The following is a 19349-nucleotide window of genomic DNA, read 5'->3' on the forward strand; positions in this document are numbered from 1 at the left end:
ATCTGTCTCAGCACTCTGGTCACAGAGAAAATGTTTTGTTATTGATGATGCCAAGTGTTGGTCAGTCTGCCTTTCTCCTCAGCCCTCTCCTCTCCTTTGAGGATTCTCTCATCATGGGCTGCGTGTTGGGATTTTTCCTCCACTGCAGTGTCTGGCTCTGTTACTTCATCCCAGAGGCACGGGAGCTGAGGAGTGTGTATGTAGAACAGAGGACAGGTAGCTTTCTCTCCAAGGAGCCTGCTACCCCCTCACCATCCATCTGCCAGCAATTCATATGGTCCTCTACCTCTTCTGAGCAGAAATCACAAGGGAGTAACCTCTGAGTAGGCTTCTATTTATATTTCTCAGGCAATAGCATTGTTTGACCAGTTCAGCTTTAATGCCTCAGCCTACAATTTGCCACCTGTATTTCAGCAAGATCAGGATCTGCTGTAACACCTCTTTTATAGTGCAAATTGTCATAACAGCTATAGGCAGCTTAAAGCTTATTGATTGTCATTATTTCTTTTTTATTACAGTTTTTCTGTCAGTGACACAAAAATTGGGACTTGTTACTGCCGGGTCTCCCAATTATTGATGGACTGGCTCAGCTCCATCGTGCTGGAGTTTGTTGTTCCAAAATATCACCTCCCTTCTAGGAGGGGGAGAAAAGCCTCATGATAAATGCACTGCTTTTCTCTTGAGCAAGGGACATGCTGAGGCAAGGCTGTTGTTTTGAGAGTAGAGGTACCTGGTGAAAATATCACTCCAATGGGAGGTGGATTAATTCTGAGAATTACACGGTACACATCAAAATAAGACTTTCCTGAGATGTTCCAGATAAATACAAGGTACACCTGACTGTAACTGTTAGGATGCAGAAAAACATTAAAAGGAGTGAAGGGGGAAAAAATAGATTTCTTACCCTGATTACTTTCTTGGGTTTTAACAACACAGTACTATCAGTGCGTTTTGAAGTTGCAACCAAGACAGGAAGGCAATTCTTTGTGGCTGCACTGTGTTCAGGGTAGCACTTCCAGAATGCAAGGCCAAAAATTTGAGTGTTATGATCTAGAGCTTGGATGGGGCCGGTACAAACAGTTCAGATCAGCTTTTGCAGCCCTTGAAGTGAGCTGAGTTTTAGGTTTAATATTAATCCTGCTTCTGCTTATAGAAGGCTCATTTGCCAGTTTCACATCCCACTTTAAATATCAAACCCTCTGCCCACTGCCAAAGCTTCAGCTGTGTTTCTTTTTCTGATTAATGTGAAGATGCTCTTTATTTATCTGTTCCCTTTTTCTTTTTCAGAAGATCATTGTCAAGGAGACAAGTCAATGTTTTGTCGCATGGAAGTTCTCTCTCGTTACTGCTCCATCCCTGGTTACAATAAGCTCTGTTGCAAGTCCTGTAACATGTACAGCAACATAACAGAGGACGGCAATGTAACCGATGCTAATGTAAATAAGAATAATGTCATTGAGGAGGAGCTCCTGACAACCCTCAGCCCTCTCGTGGGAGTGTCCACCACCCAGTCTGCCACCAGCCCTCCTCAGGTTCCCAAAACACGTGCACCCCCTTCCAATGCAACTGAGGAGCACCCAGAAATCAATGCAGTGGATGTTCCCTACAAAGTTGATGGGTTGGATAACGAAGTACCACAGCACAACATCATTACACGGAGGAGGATACCTTATGAAAGGACAAGGAATCAAAGAATTCAGGAGCTGATTGCTGAGAAAATGAAAAAAGAGACTCTTAGGAAAATAAACTAAAATGGAAATATGGCACAAACAACATTTTTCTCTTATAGAGATGTTACAAACATCATAGTATTGCCCGTGTCGTAGAGACTAAAAATGGGGAAAAATCAAAGTGGTGCTATGGCAGAGATGCCAAATTCTCAAGCCTACTATAAATGGAAATGACAGATTGTTTGATAAGTGCTAATCTGAGCAGTTTGATGGCTAGGTTAGGTGTACAGGGTACGGCAGAGTATTAGTGCAATATCCCCACAGTGTTCCACTGAATCCAAACAAACCGTAATACTTAGGCCAGGTTAGCAAGTTTCTTGGTTATGGGCTCTTTTAATTCTTCTATGCCTGTGTAAAACCGCTTGGGAATAGTAATGGGGGTTACACTTAGTATGGAGGAGAGCAGTCCCAAGCTGTAATAAATCCCTTTAACACTGACAAGCAGGTGGTCAGCAATCCTGTGATGCTTCTGTGCATTGCATAAACCCCGGCACTAACACAGCCCGGTTCAGAAAGGTACCTAAGGATGTGCCAGGCTCAATTTGATGACTTTGGCAGAGCTGCCTCTGTGGTCACAGCTCAGCATGTGCTCATGTACCTTTCTGAACCGGGTCTGTGTTAGATAATATATAGAAAATCCTGTAGCCCTATATTTATGTGTAAATTAAAAACCAGCAAACAGTAGTTTACATACTTCCATAAACAGTTTCAAAGGATTCTCCTAAACTTTTGGATGCACGCAAGACATTTTAGTAGGGTAGATCTGGCCAACTTGGGCTGACACCATCCTACTCTTTCTGTTTACAATTATCCATATTTTTGGTAGTCTTTAAATTCCTGTAATGCAACAGCCTCAGTGATCGTTGTTGGTTGGTGCTTTTTTTTATTGGTCTGATTTTTTTTCTACCCACATTCTGTTTAACTTAAAGATGACTGGATTCCTGTTGTCTTTTCTTTGGTGCTTTGTTAAGAAAAACATTATTTTTCCCCCCATAGGCTGAGGTTTTTTTCAAGGAAATAATTTTGTATTATCTTGCTTTCCTTAGGAGAGCTTTATTGGTGCAGAAGTGAACAACTGTTTGCTGTGCCCTTACACAAACACACATGTGTATTCACAGCACCAGGTCTGCTAGAAACTTTAAGATGTATAACCTGACAACCCTTTGAGTACTTCCTTTCCCCTCAGGGTCATCATGGTTTTCATAGGTCTTTTTGAATTCCTGGTTGGAGAACAGAAGATAAATTCAGCTTAGCTCTAATACCACCAAGACAGGGAGCATGGACTGGTTCCTGCTGTGGGTGACATCTGAGCAGTTTTTTTCCTGGCTGGGACTCTTCCACTTGTTTCCTCTTTGCTGGTAAACCTCCTGCAGAGCCCAGGGCTTCCCTGAAATCCTCTGTTTAGCAGGAGGTAGGTCTGATGGCTCCCAGTTCAGATTTTTCCAGTCTGAGAGTAAGATCTCATCCTGCAGCCTGAGCTGGTCTTGGTTTGAAGTGGTGCCATCAATAAGCCCGTATACAGTCACACAAATATTGGGAATGTGCTGCATTTCTAGCAATGTGAGAGCTCTTCTCTGGTCTGGCTGCTGACAAAGAGCTTCACAGGTGTTGCCAAGTGAACCACACGTGGCTCCCTGCGACCCTGCCTTCTGCCCTCGACCACGATTTGAATGAGCTGCCCAGTCTCCTCTTCCAAACAAGCCATTCCTGCTGGAAAGGAGGTGAGAGCCTGCAGGTACCTCAGACTTTGCAGCACCTAGATGTGGAACTGTTTTGGCCTGAACTGTGGCCAGAAGTCTTTGAAGCACAACACCTGGTTTAAGAAAAATGGAGATACCGGCCAGAGCAGAGAAGGACTGTTTTCAGCTGGTGTGCTGGCATCAAGTGCCCCTACTTACAGAGCACCGAGGTGATACAATTGGAGCAGCTCAGGTAGTGCAGGGATGGGAGTTACACCAAAGACCATGAAGACAGGGAAGCATAACAGGCCTGGTAAAAGTTCAGAGCACTGGGAAACATCTCCTGGGCCAAGCAGACGTGGCAGCAGATGTGGAAGCAGAAGCCAGCACAAGCAACAATCTGTTCTGGTTTTGAAAAGTAAAGCTCAGGCCCTGCAGTTTTGGCAGCACAGCAGCAGGAGTCCCACCACAGACTTTAACTCCTGGAACACTGAGTGTTTTCCTACAAAGGGTGCTTATCTTTAGAGTCCTGTCCCAGCCCCGCTCCATGGCCTGGCTGCCGGAGCCGTGTGCCAAGGGATCTGTGGTTGCCTACAGACAGGACAAGTTTTGGTAACAGCATAGGGTCAGGTCACATCTGTGCAAAACAGAGAAATGTAGAAATGAGCACTGAAGGGAAAAAAACCCCACCATGCTATTTATAAGCAAGGAAGACGTGTCTAAATCAACAGCATTCCAGCTGCTGTGCCATGGGAGACACAAGCTGTATCTGGGCTCCCAGCCTGTAGTCATAGTATTTCTTGCCTTCCACATTTCCTTTACACAGATGTGGTTAGTATAAAGCTCATCTTTTCCCCTTCAAGTTAATATTCTTTTAGCTCTGTGGACAATAAAAATAAGCCACAACCCCCAGCTTTTTCATAGCCTAGAAGCACATCCAAGCATATGAAACTTAGGGAAAACCTTACAAACCCAAGGATAGAAAGGGGTTGGGGCTGGATTTATGCAGATGGGGAGGTAGAAATTTGCTGCCTGGATGGTACCAGTCTTCCTCTCTGGGTAGACTCATTGCTCTGACTTCCAGAAGCCTGAGATAACTCATCTAATAGATTCTGTTCTGCCTTAGCTTTTGGAACAGGCTTAGTCAACCAGGCAACGCGAAGAAAAACCACAGGAGGCAGTGCCCACAGCTCAAAAAAAGCATTTTTCCAGATAGACTGGAAACTGCTGCCTCAGGGAGCAGGAGCAGCCTCCCAGAGGGCTGCTACATTAGGTGCAGTGTTCATTAGACCCAATTAAATGCCTTGTGGCATCTGCATTTAGGAAGGGCTTGCTCCCTTCTCAGTCTCACTTTTTTTTGGAGATTTAATTTGATTTGTTTCTCACCATTTTAATTCTACTGAATATTTCTCTAGCTGTTATTTGGGGAACACTGAAATATTTGAAGGAGCAGCTTCAGTCTAGATTGCTGAAGACAGTGAGAGCATGATGGTCCATCTCCTCATGGAGCAGAGCCACCAGCTACTTTCCCTTCACAGTCTTGCTGTATGAGGGGGGGGAGGAAGTTAAGTCTCTTCAGACCAGGAAAGATGCCTTCTTTTCAAGCTGCCACGAGTTCTTCAGAAGGGTTTTTTTGCAGCAGTTCCCCATGAACATGTTCATCACTCCTACTGGAAAACACAACACAGGGCTCTGTTGATAAACAAAAAGCAGCCTCAGGCAACAGGTGGGGGTTTCCTCTCAACTGATCTCCGTTCCATGTCATGTAGTGGAAAATTTGGTCTTTTATTTTTTTGTTTTGCTTGGTTGGACTTTGACAACCATTTCATCTTGTCTACAATGCTGTAATTGGGCAAGAACATCATCATAATGTGCCTTCTGTAACCAGTTTGCTGTTGCCCAGGTGCTGCATTTTGAGACATAATGAGCAGAAAGTGGTATTTTAATGTAACCTAATCCCCAGAAACTAAAGCAGGCTTATAAATAAATATATTCCTGCAAAGACCATCTCAGAGATCTGAGAGCTAAAGCACTGTGCTCCCATGAAGCAGTGCATTTGTGACCTAATCATGCAAGTACACAGCTTTTTTAATTGTCATTTTTCTGCTAGTCTAAAATTAAAATCCATGTGATAGCCTCTCACGAAAAAAATCCCAAACAAATTCTGGTTCCCTTGGCTCCAATCATCTGCCATTTTTTTCCATAACATTCCTTTAAAAATTTCTGTAATCTATTATGAGTGCATCACTTTTTATATTCATATATCCATTCAATATTTAGTCTCACAACATCTCCATAGAATGCTTTCAGATATTTTGAGAATTCTAGAAACGGTGCTTTACCAGTACTCAAAGGGTTTTATTTTTTATTTTATTAAGTAATGCATTTAATGTCTTATTTACTCACCTACAATGCACAGTATTAGCTATGTTCATCTGAATATCTATATGCAACTTCCATTCACTTACATATGCCTTAACAGAAATTGCAATAAATAGCCATTTCTTGTATATTAAAAATGTATATACAAATTAGAATCTTTAATTTTATAATTTATTAAATTCAAATGTCTGTGTTCTTTTGCAAAAAAGTTTGGCTTTTCCCTGTGCTTTTTTCATTGAATTAATATTATGCAGAGATGGTGGAGGAGAAAGAACTAGCACCTTCAGATTCAAACCCAATTTAATTTCTACAACTTTATCTTAATGCAGTGGGATTGGGATACACTTGCTGCCAAAGTCCTACATCGCTGTTACAACATCCATTATCCGAGGCTAAATATCATGAAGTCACAGGACCAAAACCTCAGTTGATAACTGCACATAAATTAATCAAACTCACTTAAACCTTCTTGAGGCCGAAATCCATCCTGGTCCATGTATCATCTCCTTAAAAGGCTCAGTTCAGGACTGATGAGTAAATTCCACTTGGCATGTCCTATTGATAAAATAATTGATCTTTTCCATGAAATTCTTTTGCATACATTTTCCTGCCATATCCTGCACACTCGTAGCCAGGTTCCATTTAAAGCATAATTGAATCTCTCCCACCTAATTGAAGTTTGTTGCTTCAGGATTTGAAAGATCCCTGCTTACTATGATTATTCAGTGAGCACCATGCAGTGCACTCATGTCCATCATGTTCTTTGATCAGCTAACAAACCACCTCAGCATTTTCCATATGGAAAAGTCGTTTACTTAAATGCCCTGATAAAACAGCAGAGTGCTCAAACCTGGGGTTCCTTTACTGTGACAATTCATACAGTATTGACAAGGGTTATATTTAATTGCATTTTGCTTTCACAACCCGAAGCTTTTGAGATTTTTAGAGGGGTCATGGGAAAAGGTCTCATGTCCATACTCCAGACACCAGAGACACCCATGGTGGGATCAGACATCCAACACCCCTCCTTCTCCCTTTGTCTGAAATGCCAAAAGATGACACTCGCAGGAGGTCTTCTCTTCCTCTCCTGGCCTACACCAGCCTTTTATCCCCTTTGTATCTATTCTTCAGATTTGGGCAATAAATGGTGCCCATGGGGGAGCCCAGGCATTTCTCCAGCTCAGTGCAGTGTGTGCATTAAAAAAAAAAAAAAAAAAGAAAAAAAAAGGCAGCTCAAGGAGCAATTCCAGGCCAGGAAAGCAGTTATACAGGTTATTCTCAATTACACCAGGCAGAGGGTAGCCCTTCCTAAGTGCCATGCAAACCTGACTGCCCTTTCCCACAGCAAGGTGGGCACAGGATGATTTCTAGGCTCCCACCCAGGGTTCTGCTCAACACTGGGCTTTGCCCACAGGGGTCAAAAAATGCTGCAGAGCCCTTCCAGGGGATGAATGCCTGGAAATCCCAGGAGAGCTGCGCGTGTGCAGGTGGATATGTGTCCACATGCATCACTTGGCTCTGCTTTCTCCCCCTGCCCTCCCTCCCACCCTTCCGCAGTCCCTCCTCCATCAGCAGCTTCCCAAAGCCGAGCAGAGACCGAGGCCATGGAGCCACAGAACGGCATCAAGTGCAAGGGCACTTCTAAAAACTCATTACAGGAAGGAGCAGAGCAGGACGACACGTGTGGCACAAACCTCATCCTAGTTAACCCGCTGGTTTTAATGGTTCGACAGCAGGGTGCCCCCACCAGCCGCAGGCGAGGAAATTGCACTTTGCACCCGTGCAGCCTCCAGCAGCACCCGGGTTCTGGCGGTGCTGCTGCACCTCTGGGATGCGGAGTGTCGACTTGAGTTACCACTAGATGGTGGCACGGCACAAGAAGTACGGTTATGAAACAGTCGCTGGACTTCGGTCTCGGGGTGAAAAATCCCCTGACCTGGTGAGATGGGCTGTCTGCATCCTGGGGTCTCAGGAAAGACCAGATGGAGTAAAACCCGCTCGGCTCAGTCCCCAACACAGCGTGGATGTATTTGAAGATGCTGTCGTGATACTGTCTGTGCCCTACCAGCAGCTGGGGGCTGAAGAACAAGGAGGGATCCTGCAGGAGAGAAACACAGACAGTGGCAGCTGTGGAGAAGCAGAGCCATCATCAGCCCCACTGCCCAAACCAGCTCAAGAATTAAGTTGTTTTCTGGGGTTGCCAATTCTTAGGGCATCTAAACACAGCCCAGCTTCTCTAAAAAGAGGAAAGTTTAGAGGCCAGCAACATTGCAGGGTTTTTCACTGATGGTTGTAATTTAATTTTTTTAAATCTTCTATTAAAAAATGCAACAGCTATGAGAAGACAAACCTGTCTCAGGTGACTCTGGCTGCTGGCAGGATATGGGGTCTGATGGGACCCCAGGTAGGAGAAGCTTTTCAAGTGATGGCAGCACACTGTCCTCACCAAGCCCTGCCACAATCGACAGTGCTCAGCTCTCCAGCCTCTTCACAGGGTGCATTCCAAAGGGACAAATCCACACCAGCCTTCAGGCACTTCGGGATATACATACATACACATAAAATCTAAAATAATGTATGAAAAAAGGCATCCATATATATATATATTATACAATATAACCATATGCAGACCAGTAATAATACAACTAAAAATATTGATATTGTTTTAAATAAATACCCTGGGCTGGATTCCCAGGGGAAGTTGCCAGTGAGTTGTGACCATAGTTTGCAATTCTGAGACTTCAAAATTCTTTACCTCTCTCTCTCTTTGCTGGCCATGGGCAACCAGTGCTAATGAGAGGCAATGGAGCCATGACACTGGCATGGCCTAGAAACTCCCAGTGAAGGCTCCCAGGAGCCATATTCCAAGCTTAATTGAAATCCCAAGGAAACCGAGTGCCTAAATCACTCTGAGCCTCTGCAAAGGCTCCCAGCAGGGCCCCACCCAGCCGGGTGGAGAGCTCAGTTCTGCAAACAAGCCATGTGGTGACTGCACTCACTCAGCCCTCACAGCAACCGGTTCCTCACCTGCAGAAGACCAAGAAATACCCAGTAATTCCCAGGAAATCTGTGTGCACCAGTGGTAGTGTTTGCACATGCAGCCACCACCAGTTACCGTGTGAGCTGCAGTCAAGGCAACAGCTGTGGATGCGACATTTCCAGCCGAGCTCTGCCTGGTTGATACAAAAACAGCTCATTAATGTTTCATGGGAGTATCTTCACTGGTACTGTAGTGGCTGCTTGCTCTAATGCACCAGAGGTTAATGGGGTGGGGGATGTAATTAAAGAACACACATCACCTGGAATCTGGCATAAATCAGGTCAAAACATTTTCCTTTCCTGAACTTTTAAAGACAAATATAGAAACACAGAATCACAGTTGGAAGGGTCCTTAAAGATCATCTCTTTCCAACCCCCCTGCCATGGACAGGGATGCCATCCACTAGACCAGGTTGTTCCTGCTGCTCTGGAAGGAGGAGTGGGCAGAAATGGGCTAAGAAGGGTAAAACAACAAATTTACAGTTCTAGTGGTTAGCAGGAAAGCTTGGAACTGGTACCATAAATGTGTCTTGGAGGCCTTGTAATCAGGAAGTGAAAGGAATGGCCCTTCAGCTTAGTGTCCTGTTTTGGCCCAATTTTGGCAGCAGACAAAGTGCTTCCAGTGTGGGAGCTTAAAAACTGGGATTTCTTTCCAACTGGGATTTTGCTACTGCTGCCCAGGGCTCAGCTGTGTCACCCCAGGCATGAGCAGAGCAGCCCTGTGGCATCACTGATCTGTCACATCAGTGCCACCAGGTACGACCTGCATCCAGGCAGTGAACTCAACACAGCTGCCCAGCTCCCCTGGCCCCTCTGGGGGTAGTGGTTTGTCAAACCAGGCTGGAGGAGCTTTTGTTCTTCTGTCTTTTCTGTACAGATTCACTATTTTGGAAAGCATAAGTTGATTTTTTTTCCCCCCAAAATAAATATTCCTTGCAATATCCCAAAGCAAACATTATTTATGAAGCATCCTTGGCAGGGCTGGTGCCCCATCAGGTGGATGCTGGCTTTAGCCAGAAGTGCTGGAGCTGTCCCAGAGCCCCCATTTGACATAAAGGGCATTTTTCCTGAAAGTACCAAGTATGGGAATTGACTTTAGTATCCATTTATGGCTCCCAGAGATTAATTGCTTTGTTTATCCAAACATCAACAAACTTCAAAAATGCCCAAAGGAGAGTCACACTTACCCAACTCTGCTAAACTGCTTGGATACAAGGCTCTCCCAAAAACTGGAAACATTCCAAAAGAAAAGCTAACAAACAGAAAACCAAACCAAAAAAATAACTGTCAGCATTTATATCTCAGACACTCAACCAAACCCAGCAGAACTAACAACTGGTGTTTTCCTCTGCAGCTCAGGCACTGCTGCTGTGGCTGTTTTCTTTTGCCATTAATCCCATTTGGTGATGGTTTTCATGCACCCAGGAATGCTGATTCACCACACTCTCAGGGAGAATAAGTACGGGAGACAGGGATGATTGAACCAGAACCATCCTCGGAAGTGTTTGGAAGACACCTATGACAGTTTTGCAACAAGCATTCAAAATTGTGTCTTGTTTTTAATTTTAAATTAACATTTTTTGAGAACCCAGTTGTTGAAAGAGGAAACCAAGTGGCTGTGGTTGAGGTAAAAAAAAAAAGAGGTATATTATATTTGGTTAATAACAGCTACTTTTTAAGCTGTATCTGGTATTTTTTTAATTATATTTTAACCTTCATATCACCCAGAATGTAAAAAATATGGCAGAGAACAAATAATTTATACTGCCATTATCCTGAGCAATTCCAGTAACAGCAACTCAAACAAATGTAATTTTCTTACAGCAAAACCAGATGCCTGGAAGAAACTAATTTTAACAGATAAAAGGGATTCTTATTGCAAACCCATATTTTAAGGGGGAGTTGATAATGAAATACCTTACCTAAGCACATTTCTTGAGGACCTTGATCACTTTGGAGGCTCTTGGGCAGCACCTCGAGTGAGGGGTGTGAGGTCTCCACAACCCTGTCTGGACACCACCAAAACCACACCGAGGGACAATGAAACAGAAAAGCTTTAGAAGATTCCCTGACCCTGTTAGACACTTGATATCCCAACCCTGAGCCTGATTCAGCTCCTCTCAGAGCTGCTGCCATCCCTGGTGGGGGACGGCCCCAGTTCCATCTGTTCCATGAGACCTTTGGGAAGGAGACACCTCAAGCCAGAAGGACAGACTTTCCAGGGGAAGGGAAAGACTTTTTTTAAAGAGGACGTGTCCATGCATATCTGCACATGTGGAATTTTTTTCCAGATCAGTCATTTTCCTCACAAAATGGCTTTCCTGAGCTTTATACTGCAGATGCTTGGAGAAGCTGGGGTCTGAGGGATTTTTCCTTTCTATGGCAATTACATTGCCTGCAAGCAAGAAGGAAAAATTTAAGCTTGTTACTACAGCATGATCCCAGCTATCATTGCTGTTAGGAAATTTAATGCATGGAGGTTGAGGGTCATTTCAGCTAACTTCAGCTTTTTGGCAGCAGAAGTCCAGACAAACAGCTTAAGCTTACACACCTGTTATATTGAAATGCTAAGCAATGCCTATTTCCAGAAAAAAAAAAAAATCTGCTTTGAATCCTACCCTAAAGGGGTGCACAAGTCTGTTGAGCTGCTTATTTCTTTCCACCAGAGATAAAGAAAGGAAGCTGGATGATGAACGTGGGCTTGGGTGACCAAATCAGCAGTTACAGCCAATGCGAGCCTGAGTGCTGGTAACACAGAGAATATTTGCATTTAAAACTAAAGCGGTGATTTTTAATCCAGGATTTCTGCTTTTCTCTTCATCCCTCGCAGTGGCTCAGGACAGGTGTTGTGGGGAGCAGCAAGGTTCAGAAATGCAGTCACACTCCCTGGCCTGGGTCACAGAGGGATGTTTTGTGGCGTGGCTGTTCCCCAGGAAGGAGCAGCAGCTATTGTCCTCTGAGGACAGTGTTGGGAAATAAATACAGAAGGAAGATTCTGCTGCAACATAACTATTCATCTCCCCACCCAACGTGGTGCTGCAGTAAAGGCTATGAGAGGGACACTGGGGTTATTCCAGAATTGCAATCAGTTTGCAGTATGTTAATAAGCCAGAAAACAAAGGCAAATCCCTACTGCCAAGGGGCCCGCAAGGTCGGATGCTGCCAGTCCTCCTGGCAGAGCAATTTGCCGTAATGCACTTGTGTGGTCTCAGCGAAACACGAACGGGGGCGATGCCGGGGGCAGTGGGAGGAGGGGAGCAGAGCCAGGGAGGTGCCGTGGTGGGGCCGGCTCCTGCTGTGCCTCCACAGTGGATGGCACAGTGGAACTCAGCGACATGGATGTAGGCTCAGCCCATGGATGTAGGCTCAGCCCAGGGACGTGCGGCTCAGCACAGAGTGGGAGTGGGGACGGCGGAGAGCGGAGAGCAGAGAGCGGCGATAACGATGCTGCAAACACCCACTGTCTCTCAGGCAAACCAGCACAAATTCGTTCACAAAGTAAGGCAGAGGAGCAAAAGCAGCCCAAAATCCTGAGGTTTCCCCTCTCAGCAATAAAACATGAAGGAACTATGGCTCCACTTTTCCCACCCCAGCTCGGAGCGCAGGCAGCCCCTCCTGCAACACGGCCACGGCACCGCGGTCCCTTCCACATGGGGAATTATCGTCAGGGAGCTGAGCCGCAGGGGTGTGCGGTGGCCAGTCCTGTCGGGGCCGGGATGGCCCTGCCTGCCCCGATGCCACGGCGCCTGCCGGCTGCGGCTCGGGCAGGGCAGGCAGCCAGCGGGTTATATTTAGCAACAGCAACAAAACAGGCAGCGGGATCAGCTGACTGAGGCAGGGAGCTGGCGCATGGGTTAGTGTTAGACAGCACATCTCCTGTGCTGAAAACAGGGAGGAGAGAGCAGGGCAGAGCCGTGGAGCCAGGGGAGACAACAGCCACCCGTGCCCCGCAGCCACACAGGTAAGGGGAGGGGGTCGCATGAGCTGTGGGCTGTGTCCTGGGTGTCGCTGAGAATCCCCGGGATGCTGGTAGCCAGGGATGCTCAAGGCGTGGTGGAGGGAAAGCTGCAGGGCAGGGGGGTCCTGCTCTCCAGGAGTGCTGGCAGGAAGGTGACCCTGACCATGTCAGCACAGTGCCCAGGGTGGAGGGGATCCGAGCTGGAACTAATCCATCCCATCGGAAGAGTTTTACAGTAAATAGATAGTTTAATTTCCTTGCAAAGGAAGGGTATGTTGGCAGGACTTAGTTACTGATTAGCTGTATTGTGATTTATCACAACGTGCCCATGCCCCTTTTCAGGAGCATCTGTCCACCCTCCTTAACACCGGGCCCAGACCCTGACACTGCCGAGCTCAGACAAGGGGTGGGAGGGAAGGCAAAGGAACAAGCCTTGTCCTTAAGGCATAAAGACATAAGGAAAAAAGGAGCAGGCAGGAAAAAGGATAATAAAAAGGCCATAAGGTTTAAAACAAGCATCTCCTGCTCTCAAGTCAGCAAGTCTCAGCTTGGCCGATTTTACCAGTGGCACCTGAGAAAAACCAGTAAGAGCCAGCAGCAGCCTGGGGAGGGATGGGCACTCTGGAGCTTTGCCCTGGGCTCGGCACGAGCTGCTCACTTGTACTCTGTGTGTGATCTGCAGCTTTGCAGGGAGGTTCAACAAAGCCAGATTTATTTGCAGCAATGACAAGCAAGGCATTAAAATAGCTAGCAAAGCACTTTTGGTTTAATCACACAACAAAGCTATATTGTGTCGGCAGATTAGTCACATACAAATTTCATTGGGGGAAGCAATAAAAAAAAAATTAATCCAGGCTATGTAGTCATTGCTGCCAGAAGGGGAGATAAGCAAAGTGCAGGGAGAGCATTTGGAGGAAAAAAGTAATCAGTACAGTTAGAAAACACTGCAGCTCAAAATATACTGAAATGTTTGTAATTCAATCTGTTTAACTGAGTAGTGGGAGCAGTTTGATGGAAATCCATCCTAAAAAAAGTTGAGGATGACTATTTGAATATAAAAGAAATGAATTAAATCTCTTTGACTCTATGTAAGCACACAGGGAAAGATCTACTACCCACAACTATGTTTATGAACCCCTGGCAGAGACAAAAGTGACCATGTTTGCAGAGTCTCACCTACAGCTTCTAGAACAGACCAGCTCTAAGGCTGCTTTACTTACATGGTGCTCCCAACAGGGGCAGGTCAGCTCCTCTCCTGTTGAGTTCAGCTCTTGCCTGCTGGGACACAGGGTAAAGTCAGAGCCCTGTTAGAGTGAACAGACATGTGGAGTATTAAATAAGGAAAGTAGTTTGTGCCTTGCTGTTTCAACAGGGACAGCAAGATGAGCTCATGCCCCTGCCCCACACCTCTCCAGATGTGCCCCCTTGCATTCAGGAGGAGCATCATTGCTGATCTCCTTAATGAGCCTTTTATTTGCTGCTGTACTTAATCACTTGGTGTCTTTTGTACATTTATGAAGCTTTTTATGAAGCCATGGGTATAAAAGCACTGCCAGCAAACTTTTAAAACACAGTTTTTGTAAACTGCACTGTTTGCCACAAGAAGCCATCAGGTGGCTCAGGTAGTGTGGACTTCACAAAAACAAGCCCAGAATTTCTTTACTGCAGCTGGTTTTCACATGCTGATCATGCCTGCTCTGCTCTTTGCAGCCATGGCACCCCGGATCAGATTGAGTCTTTCAAAGCCTCTCCCAACCATCCGTGAAACCCACGAGGAAGCAATGGAAGATCCAACCAACAACCCAAAGCGCACTGGAAGCACCACAGCCAGCCCAGACTTGTACTCCAGTGATGACTACATTCAATCCATCTGCCACCTTGCCAGACCCACCTTCCCAGCCCTTCCTGAAAGCAGACATAAGGTTCAGGACAGAAAGACCCTGAAGACCCTTGAAGACATGTCATGTTCTCCACCCCTTGTGGGGACACAACAGGAGAGGTCAAAATGCAAATTGACCAATTTAATCTCAAATGTGGTGCCACTGGGAAAAGTCCCACCTGCAGAAGCCGACTTTTGGTCCAGAGAGGACCCCCTGGAACAGATTTACACCTGTGCAGGAAATCTTTGCTCCTCCAAGGCTTCTTCATATGGTAAAAGTGCCAGCAGCGGTTACTCACAGTGCAGCTCTTCTGGCCGAAATGATGACCTTCATCCCACAACCCTGAAAGAAAAAGCCACAGGGAAAAACAGTTTTCCACGAGTGTTCAGTCTTCCAAGGCTTCCCTCCCCAAGACCAGTTCAGAAAGAATCATTCTGCTCAGAGCTTAAGTATCTCAGAAGGGATGAGGGAACAGTTTTAGGGAGTGACCACAGTCAGAAAGAAAATGGCCCTGTGTCCATTAACGCTGAGGAGCTATCAGCATCCTCAGCCAGAGGGAAGCTGGTAGGAAACCCAGCCCTGCACTGCTCTGTAAGAAAGCAGAGTTTGTTCAACACTGCAGGCATAGATGAAAAAGAAGGGAGAGAAACTTCTCACTTTGACAAAAATGTGATGGGTGATGTCTCCACTAAGCAGAGATACTTCGAGTCTTTCCAGGTACCTAAAAAAGCCATGATCCATAACTGGATTTCAGAGCACAGATGCATCTGGAAAGAAGCAAAGATAAAAGCTTGTTTGCTCCCAGCCATTGCTGAAGTGTGAAGAAGAAGCTGCTCAGAATAATTTTATTCCCAAGATATAACCACCCTGTGCTCTAGCAGCTCTCCCTGGAGTCCTCACACAGAAAACATGGCTTGAACATGCATGCGAGTCAGGCAGACTATTGTGACCCATCATATCCCTCATCTGTGGACAAAGGGACAATTCAGAATCTCATCTGCTAAGGAAACAGCAATCAGTTCTCATTTTGGAAAGGCAACAGTTCATAAAGCATCTCCTCCCACCTACTGCTTAGAACTGCCCTGAGCATGAAGAAAAGCTGGAGAGAGCATAAACACCCCATCTGTGCTGGAGAAGAAGTGATCTGTGGGAACATGGAAATACCAGTGTTTTCCAACCAATGCCAAGCAGCCAGATGCTGCTCACACTTGGGTACAGTTATCCAGAAAGGAACATTTTGACTGATGCTTGGACAGTACGAGATGTGCTCTCTCTGACACCTGCATTTACTGGGAGACCCATCGTAGATCCCTGTGTCAGCACCAGAGCCCCACTGGAGAGTCATCTGTTAACACAGTAGCATAAAGAAATATTTCTTAAAAATCATAAGAAGTCTCTTAAGAGGACTTTCTGGAAGGGCAACATGGAGAATATTACAACTCTTTGGGTGGGGATTTTCCTGTTGCTTGCCCTGGCACAACTCTGTTCCCTTTACTCCTTGAACTACCCCTGGCATGAGGAGAGCTAGGAGCCCTGGGTGGGCATTGCCATGCCAGTGCTGTGGCTGTTCTGGAGCCAGCTGTAAAGAAATAGGGATAGTGCTGGTTTCTGCAGTGTCACAGCCAGGCTGCACACCATTTGCTGGAGGAGCCCCATGCAGGAGCCCCGTGAGCGTGCACACATCTCTGCAGGCTCAGAAGAGGAGCTTTGGCTGAGGGGCAGCCTGGGGATGCTGGGCTGGTGCTCACAGGACCTGAGTGTAAATTAATAATTTCTGTGTTTCCTTACATAGCTGTGCTTCTGTATCCTCACCTACCTGACCACGCTGATGATGTTGACTGTGCTTTGCCTGGTCCTGCAAGACTGAAAACTGGAAAGAACATATGTGCATGTCACAAACATCCAGCACATAACATATATAAAACAATTCAGTTGTTGTTATTGCTACATGGGATGTCTGTAGGACAAGAAGCATTCCTATAGTGCTGTGTGGTCCCAGTGGGGGGTGGTGGGCAAATACTCAGGCCATCCCTTGCTGCCACACAGACACTTCTCCATCCAGAGAAACTCTCTGTCCTTGGCACTTTATCCTGTGGTCAGAGCAAACTCACGTACCTGTGTCTGGTGCCACACTCTCTTATAGCCAGCCAAGAGAAGTAGGTGAGAAAACTGCAAAGCAATACCAGCCTAATTATTACTACTACTAGGAACAAATGTTTTGGCACAGTGGAGAGCACAGGGACCAGGCTGTTTGCTCAACAGCAGCTAGGATGAGAAATAGCATTGGAAAGCTGCAATTATAAAAATACTCACAAGTGATTTCCAAACCACCCTGGAGCAGATTAAATCAGAAGGCAACTTCTGCTCAGTACTAACATGAGTGTAAATATGCTCAAGGATCAAAAGGTGAGAGTGTCTGAGCTTCTCATCCTCACATCTCTTACCTCAAATATTTTTTCTCCTGTTGAAACTCATTAGCACTATGGAGCTGAACTGCTTCCCAGCTTTGTTCTTGAACGAATCACACAGCAAGAACAAAAATGAAGGTGGATCCTGCATTTATTAAAGCTGATGGAAAGAACTGAACCCGGGAGGTGCCAGCCTGCTCTGCCTCCTTCACACCTCTCCCTCCCTTCTCAGGTAAACACTGGGGTTTAAGTGATGCTTGTCCTCATTGCTCTGCTGCCATTTAAATTTCCTCCATGTGAATATTTGAGACACTAATGCCTAGCGAGTCTTATGCCAATTGCATGTGTCACTGCTTTTGACAGAAGAAACAAATAAAATCCTTCCATCCAGTTGTTGTTTCCATTACTGCATTCCATGGGGTATTATTTTCACTGCAGGGCTGGTCCACAGCACATGGACTGTGATTTGGTGCACAAACACCTTCTCACCCTACCAGGTCACACCAGAGCCAGCTCTGTTAGGTGCAGCAGGGTTTGGAGAAATGAAGCTTTGGAGTGAACTGGCTTACTCTGGAGCTTTTTTTTTTGGTGAAAACTGAGGTTCTACTCAAGCAACTGGGTTTTGCAAGAGGACCCAAAGCCGGTGGGATGCAGCAAAGATCGGGACAAACAGAGACACAGGCAAATCAGGGTCACAGGAGTGGCGAGGCATCGGGGTTAGAAGAGGGAAACATGGGACTGGTGGTGCTGGGGAGCGAGGAGGGCAGCTCCCAGCAGGAGGGGGATGAGGGTTTTCAGGGGCCAGGAGCCCCAGGCTGAGGGATTCCAGCTGTGCAGTAAAGGCTGTGACAGGTAAGAGAAGGAAACCCAGTTTAACACAGGACAGGGGAGCACATGGGGAGGGTTGTTTCCATTTGCTTCAGCTACCCTTCAGGTTCAGATAAATCCTGTTTTGAAAAGCACAGTCCTCACCTTTTTCACCATCAGCTCTATTGGAAATGAGCACTTTGGTCCCTGTGAAACCACTGTGCAGTTAAATATGCACCAGTTCCCTGGTAAGTCAGGTTTGCAGCTGTACATCACCTACCTGCTGCAGATGCATCTCAGGCTGGTTCAGTGTGGGGCAGCCCCCTCACCCCACTGTAACAGCCCCTCTGCTCCTCGGCCACCAAGGGCTCTCCAGAATCCAACTGAGAGCTGCTGAAGGAGCCTGCAGTCCTGCCAAAGCAAAATAAATTGGCTGCTGTTGGATGGGATAACATGGCCTGTAGTTATACAGCAGTTTTCTCCCTGTTCCCTCCTTTGGTGACCCTACCAGCCCATGGACACACACACTGGGCCATCAGAAAATGCTCCCCCTCTTTTCCTCTGTACAGAACAGCCCCTGAGGAATCACTGGTCAGGATAAACCTCCTGCCTGTTCAGAAGTGCTCCCAGACAAGAAAGAAAACCTTATCTGGGAATTTAGGTCACAGAGTGAGATAAAAGCCGTGCTGCTTCCATGGCCAATCTCATGGCAGGCTCTGCATTTGAAGTCACTGGCAGAAAAATCTCATTTATTGAGATCATCAGAACTGCCGAAGGGATTTGGATTAATTTGAATGGAGAATTGGTATCTAAATCTCACCGGCAGCTTTCAGTCTCAGCCTTCACAGCCAGCTCACAAGCAGACTGTGGGCTAACGTGCAATTGTGCTTGCATGATCATGCAGCCTCTTTGTGCTGCCAGCAGTAAATGCATCTGGACACAGAAAATCATGACCAGAATTTACAAACCGGAGTTGGCGAGGTAGAAACAAAGCTGTCCCACTCTTTCCTCAGATTCTTGTCTTTTAAATTACAAAGATACCGATCAGCTCAAACCAAAGGCAAGGAAGCAACAGCTCCACAATCCTCACTAACGGGATCCGGGGATCAGATCTGTGCAGTGCAGAAACAACTCAGAGACTCCAACAGCAGTCACAGCACAGAAACCCTCACCCACTCCAGGAGGGACCTTTCTGTGTCCACACGGACAGCCAGAAACCCAGTTGACCAGAAACTAAAACATCAGGCAGTGCAATGTGATTCCAGGCAGGGCTAGGTCAGAACTGGGGCTCTCTCAGCGAGGGATTGTAATGAGCAGGGACAAGATGGAGCAGATCGAGGGGCTGCACACAAACAGGGAGGTGCAGGGGGTGTGTAAGCAAGGTTAGAGAAACCAGTTTCTAAAAGGTCTTTAGCTCTGAAGTTAGGATTAAAGCAGCTGTTTCTGATTTAAGAAAAAATCCAAAT

The 19349-nt window shown here is 46.2% G+C and overlaps 2 protein-coding genes across 2 annotated transcripts in view; both read left to right on the forward strand.

Moving 5' to 3' along the window:
• The window catches only part of ADAMTS2 (ADAM metallopeptidase with thrombospondin type 1 motif 2), a 173291-nt gene extending 167291 nt beyond the window's left edge, over positions 1–6000 (forward strand). The window contains exon 22 of the mRNA XM_064672116.1: positions 1288–6000. Within this exon, the coding sequence (XP_064528186.1) occupies positions 1288–1751 (464 nt within the window). The 3' untranslated portion in view covers positions 1752–6000. The remainder of the gene's footprint in view (positions 1–1287) is intronic.
• A 6661-nt stretch (positions 6001–12661) lies between these two features.
• Positions 12662–17466, forward strand: LOC135422695 (uncharacterized). Its single transcript, XM_064672117.1, has 2 exons — positions 12662–12791; positions 14499–17466. Exon 2 carries the CDS (start codon positions 14501–14503, stop codon positions 15488–15490), a length of 990 nt encoding a protein of 329 aa, XP_064528187.1. The 5' UTR covers positions 12662–12791; positions 14499–14500; the 3' UTR covers positions 15491–17466.
• The last annotated feature ends 1883 nt before the right edge of the window (positions 17467–19349 follow it).

Source organism: Pseudopipra pipra, chromosome 15 (genome assembly GCF_036250125.1).
Source record: "Pseudopipra pipra isolate bDixPip1 chromosome 15, bDixPip1.hap1, whole genome shotgun sequence".
Taxonomy (NCBI): Eukaryota; Metazoa; Chordata; class Aves; order Passeriformes; family Pipridae; genus Pseudopipra; species Pseudopipra pipra.